At 42.6% G+C, this 5,977-nt stretch overlaps 1 protein-coding gene across 2 annotated transcripts; it reads left to right on the forward strand.

The window, feature by feature from the left end:
- The first annotated feature begins 323 nt into the window (after positions 1–323).
- On the forward strand, positions 324–5,728 carry LOC124659419 (lipoamide acyltransferase component of branched-chain alpha-keto acid dehydrogenase complex, mitochondrial-like). 2 transcript variants are annotated; one of them, XR_006989577.1, is made up of 9 exons: positions 324–654; positions 734–892; positions 2,560–2,685; positions 2,847–3,226; positions 3,317–3,564; positions 4,132–4,220; positions 4,529–4,756; positions 4,842–5,009; positions 5,488–5,728. XR_006989577.1 is itself a non-coding variant. In XM_047197295.1 (9 exons), the coding sequence occupies exons 1-8, from the start codon at positions 442–444 to the stop codon at positions 4,953–4,955; spliced, it is 1,557 nt and encodes a 518-aa protein (XP_047053251.1). In that variant the 5' UTR covers positions 324–441; the 3' UTR covers positions 4,956–4,984; positions 5,488–5,728. The 2 variants fall into 2 exon arrangements, 1 of the variants encoding a protein (XP_047053251.1); XM_047197295.1 differs by having other exon boundaries at positions 4,842–4,984.
- The last annotated feature ends 249 nt before the right edge of the window (positions 5,729–5,977 follow it).

Here is a 5,977-nt window from a genome sequence, read left to right on the forward strand (position 1 = left end):
AGCCGGCGGTCCGGCGGGAAACTTGGGCGCGAGCGCGCGCCATGGCGTTTCGCGCGCGCGGGATCTTCCCCGCGCGTTCCACCGCCCACCATGGCTGTCCCGTCGAGGCCTGCCATGGCGCAGCGCCGCGCAACGAAGACGAACCACGTGGCGTCTCTTTGGGTCGCCGCGTTGGGCGCCGCGTGCGGCCCAAACGGACACGCGGACGCGGGGCGCTGTCCGCGTGTCCGGGCGGCCACGCAAACGGCCCAAAACGGACGGCCCAGCAGCGCGTCCGTTTGGGTCGCCCGAAGTGCGCAAGCGCAGCGGCAGTTCTGAACTCTTGCAAGCTCAGTTGCAGTGCCCCGCACTACTCTTCTTCCTCCCTCTCATCCACAACCCACTACCGATCCGCAATTCCAAACCCCGTTGCAGGAGTAGCAGACGAGACGAAGCAGAGACATGGCCTGGAGCCGGCTAGCCTCCAACTCCCGCCTCCGGCCCCGCCCTATCCCCGTCGTCCCACGGCCCACGAAGCAGCCGCCGTTGCCGCATCTGCTGGCAAGACCCACAGCGCCCTCGCCGCCGCTGCATCGTCTCCTCCTGCCCCTCTCCCCGCTCCGCTTCGCTGCCACAGCCGCGTCCCCCTCGCTGGCGCGGCTCCCCGATGCCGACGTAAGTGTACGGCGCCCTCCTTCCCCATTGCCCCTCACTCCTATGTCCGTGTGGTCTTGATTTTTCCTGAGCCATGCAGTGGCGGCGTGCGTTGGTCGGGAGGGGCAGGTGGTTCGCGACCGATGCCTCTGCTGCGCCGGTGCCGGCGGGGGAGCTGGCTGAGCTGGTCGAGGTGCCCTTGGCGCAGACCGGGGAAGGGATCGCGGAGTGCGAGCTGCTGCGCTGGTTCGTCAGCGAGGTAAGTCTCATGCCGCTTCCTCTGCTTGTACTCTGTCTGTCCCCTTGTAATGCTTGCTTCTAGTAAGAATTGAGCTTTAGGAAATCGGGCCATTTTACTCCCAATTGGGGTGCCCCGTGCCGTGCCCACTACCTCTGCAGCTGGATCAACCGGTATTTGGCATTAGGCCTTTTCCACACACACAAAAAGTTGAGGTCCGATTGCCTGTTCTTCGTTTCCTTGTGAACTTTGATACGTGTGAATTGACTGGGGGTCAACGTTTAACTATTATTTAGTTGGAAATATGACATTAGACCACTATTAGGAATTACATTGGGTTCAGTAATTGATCTGCAGAGAACAAGGTGTATTACTCCAGCTTCTCCAAAAAAAAAAAAATCCGGTAAGGGCGCTTTATCAAACTCAAAAGTTTGCATCGAGGCGATACAAGCCACAAGGGTCACACCAGTATCTGCATAGTTATGATGCACATAGCCGCATAACAAAAGGGAAAAAATGTGAGGACCCAAGGAACAGATCACTCACAATCGACGGTAGAAAGCTTGGATGGCGCCGTGGTTGCGGAGCTGATCTGTAGACTATGCCGCCATCTCGAATAAAAGTATCCATTTCTCCAATCGTTTTAAGGACCTATGTAAATAGGCATCTCCCTCCTCCAGGGACCACAAATGGAGCAAATAGGCACCCGGTAAATGACATAAAAAGGAGAATAGTTCTTACCATTAAAAACCAAATCATTTGCACATAGCAAAAGTGACCATATCATGGCAATCGCTCCCACCTAATGAGAATTCTATACTTCGGATATATTCCACATAACCAATTGTCAAATATATTTGCAACACTACGTGGCGAAAACAAGATATAGAATGGGCGAATTTGCATTGGAAGAACAGAATTTTGATTGTCTCGTGATGATGACAAAAACAACACCATAAGCTCCCATGCCAGTTGTGCTTTGCAAGGTTATCCTCGGTAAGGATTACATCTTTGCAAAGATACCATGTAATTTTTTTATTTCGTCAACTTTTTTAATTCAATTGTAAATTGTTCTATAAAACAAAAAAAGGGCATGCTTGGTTACCTGCTTATTCATGTAGCATAAGAAAGTACATCACAGACACAATTCTTCTTTAGCCAATTTTAATTTGCAAAAAAAAATCATCTTTAACTAAACAATCAACTATAGCGAGACAGATAATAGGTGTGCCTCATAAAAACTAACAAAGTGGATAAGAAAGCACAGCATGCACAAGGCAGTCATATGTATAGGCAACAAAAAGAAGTTTTCTTCATTCGAACACCTATACTGAATATGCTGGAATCTGAGTTATGTCCCAGCTCCTGACTGATTTGCTATTGGCATGTGAAGTGTTCTGTCATAAGACACATGGACCGACTCCGAAGTATGGCTTCATATTTTATTTTATTTATTGAAAAGGATCTCTTTCATCCCATTAAAATTCCTCTTCTCCTCTATGTTGCTAAACTTGGTAAATAAATTAAGAAACTAATGGCAAGAAACATCTATGTAATTACAAATTCAGGAATAACCACTAAGATATTGCTGCATATAATCTGCAGAATGTTCGTATAATCTGACAATCTGTTCTGTCATTTTTTTTTCGTCACAATATATATGGATTTTTTTCTTGCTTATTTTGCAGGGTGACCAAGTAGATGAATTTCAGCAGCTCTGTGAAGTACAAAGCGACAAAGCAACTATTGAAATAACAAGTCGTTTCAAGGGAACAGTACATCAGATTCACTTTGCCCCTGGTGACATAGTAAAGGTAGCTTAGGTTACTTCTCATAGATGTCACCCTTTTTCATGGTTTATTTCAACAGACATCCTGGAATACTGTGGACAACTCTATTATGCTCTTTGTTTTAAGTATCAGTAGCTGTCGGACTTATTCTCCTTGATTTTCTGAAGTCAATCTATGATTCTTAGGTTGGTGAAACTTTACTTAAGATGATTGTGGGCGACAGCCAAGTTGTATCTCATGATAGTATATCTTCATCCTCTGACATTTCACTTGGAATGGATACTACGAGTCCCTTCGGTGAAGGCAATGCTCCTTGTGGATCTCTCTCCACACCAGCTGTTAGGCATCTAGTGAAGCACTATGGGCTTAACATAAATGATATTCAAGGGTCAGGAAAAGATGGTAGAATTTTGAAAGAAGACGTGTTGAATTACGCTGCCAGCAAGGGTCTTTGCCAGGAGCCGCTATCAGCTCTGGAAGAGAACATTGGTCAAGTTGAGTTACCGGTGGGAGGAAAATCATTTCTGGAAACACATAGTTATGAAGATAAGAGAATTCTGCTCAGGTATGACATTATTTTTTTATAGCCTTGTTTGATATTGCTAATCAAATATAGAACCTCTCCAGTCTATAACGGGAAGACGTCGTTCTTCAGGGGATACCAGAGGACAATGGTGAAATCAATGAGCCTGGCTGCAAAAGTACCACATTTTCATTATCTGGAGGAAATAAAATGTGATGCTCTTATAGAACTTAAGGCATTGTTTCAAAGGGAAAATAAAGATCAGAATATAAAGCACACCTTCCTTCCATTCCTCATTAAATCTCTTTCTATGGCACTGAGTAAATACCCTTTGTTGAATAGTTCTTTCATTGAAGAAACGAATGAAGTTATTTTCAAAGGTATGCAATCTTTGAGTTTAGCATTCTTCTCTTGTCTCCATCATCCGGGAAATGAATCACTCGGGGATAGTACCGTAGTAGTATGGAAATTCCTTGCAGAAGATATACTCGCATTCTCCCATTTCGAGTTTTAACTAGTACTACTCCGTTCCCAAATAAGTGTCGCAGCTTTGTCTAGATATGCATGTATCTAGACGTATTCCAATTTATAGATACATCCATATTTTGACAAAGTTGTGACACTTATTTTGGAATGGAGGGAGTACTTCAATATGAACTGTATGTAAAAAGGTGTTTTTTGTGCGCCTGTATGTAAACCAGGACATGCCACCTGCCAAATCTTGCAGTTCGGCTGAATGTTTTCCAAATACCGTGTCTTATAGATGAGTTCTCATTTTATGTATTTGCTAGTCTGCAATAAGATATGAAACATCGTACCTATTTATGAATACTGATGTTAGGTTATTTCTTACGTAGTGCACCATATAAAGACGTTGATGCAATTAATTCTCTGCAAGGCACCTTTTGTACTGAAAGTATTATGACATTAGTTTGTTATTTGTCTAGGATCCCACAACATTGGGGTAGCTATGGCTACAGAACATGGGTTAGTGGTGCCATACATCAAGAAAGTTCAGTCACTTAATATATTGGAGGTTAGCAGCAACTTCTTTTCTCCGTAAATCCATGATAAATTTGTGTGCTCAGAGTTCTAAATGAATGCTATCTGTGTTATTCAGGTAAGACCCTAGACAAACCTTGAAATAATTTGCAGCTGGGTGACCTATCAAACTCAATATTCCCTTTTCGATGATTGACTAAACTAGTGTCCCTTTGACAACATATTGTTACTTTTTTTTTAAACGAGACAACATGTTGTTTGTAGTCCATCCAATCATATCTTCATTTGGACATAGTTGTTTTCCTGCTTACCTGCCGAAATTTGTCAACATGATTACACCAGATCACAAAGGAATTGTCACGATTACATGAGATGGCCTCGAACAACAGACTAAGCAGCACAGATATCACTGATGGAACCATAACGCTAAGCAACATAGGCTCCATCGGTGGAAAGTTTGGCTCCCCGGTTCTCAACCTGCCTGAAGTTGCCATAATTGCTCTAGGCCGCATTCAGAAACTCCCTCGCTTCGATGATGAAGGAAACGTCTACCCTTCTTCAATAATCAATGTATGATCATTGATGTACACGCTTTGACTAGCCCTGGGCTTACATTACTTGCACTTACTCGAACATTCCATTGTATGACATGTAGGTGACTGTTGGAGCAGATCACCGAGTTGTCGACGGTGCCACGGTTGCAAGGTTCTGCAACGAGTGGAAATGCATGGTGGAGAACCCAGAAATGCTCTTGCTGCACATGCGATGATTCATTAAGATGCCTCATCCAAAGGACTGGTCGGTAAAAATTCGAAAGATTTAAGTAAGCTTATAGAAAAACGGGAAATGCACTTTGGCTCATAGGAGCATATGCTCCCATTATTTGAATCCACATTTCAAAGTGTCAAAAAATTCTAAACTAAAATTTTACATGTGTATCTAGACATTTTATATTGGTACACAAGTTTTCAAAAAAAAAATTAAAATTATGTGGCTCCTGTAAAAAAGACAAATTTTGATGCTGTAACACGACTACGTACAGTACATTTTTTTGCCTTTTTTATACACACCACACAAAATGTTGTTTTTCCACGAAAACTTGTGAACGAACATAGGATGTCACAATGTATACCTAAAATTTTATGTCAGATTTTTTTGACATTTATATAATTGTTTTTTTATTATTTTCTATAATAGGTGCATATGCACGCGTGTGCCAAAACGCCACCTCCATAGAAAAACCAGCTTGCTTGATAGGATCATAGGGTGTCAATCTTATCTGACCAATAATTGATTGACAGGGCTTCTCTTCTGCAAGCCATGTGGTCAGTCTGTGAATACGTGTCTTCTAAATAAAAGCAGGAATTATTGGAAAAGTGTGGAAAGCCTAGTATGTCAAAAACCATCTGTTAGCCTGTGCCACAGTGAACTCGAAATTTTGAAAACTTGATTTCAGAGTTTCACAAATTCGAAAAAAAATCTTGAATGTAGTCAACGATGTACAGTACAAGAGTGGATATTTTCAATTCGAAATACCTTTTATTCTGGGCTGAGCAAAAATGACACATGTGCAAATTTTGGAAGTTCCAAAAATATGAACTGTTCACCACACACTGATCCACACTTTTGCCATTTTTGCCAAGCCTATTAATATAATGTTTTTCATACTTTTGCAGACAAGTAAAATGTATTGTTGATTATATCCAGGATTTTTTCAGAATTGTTTTAAACTTTAAAGCCCAGATTTCCTTTTTCCCAGAAGAAAAAACTCAGCGTTGATTCTTGTAACAT

Source organism: Lolium rigidum, chromosome 6, assembly GCF_022539505.1.
Source record: "Lolium rigidum isolate FL_2022 chromosome 6, APGP_CSIRO_Lrig_0.1, whole genome shotgun sequence".
In the NCBI taxonomy this organism is placed as follows: Eukaryota; Viridiplantae; Streptophyta; class Magnoliopsida; order Poales; family Poaceae; genus Lolium; species Lolium rigidum.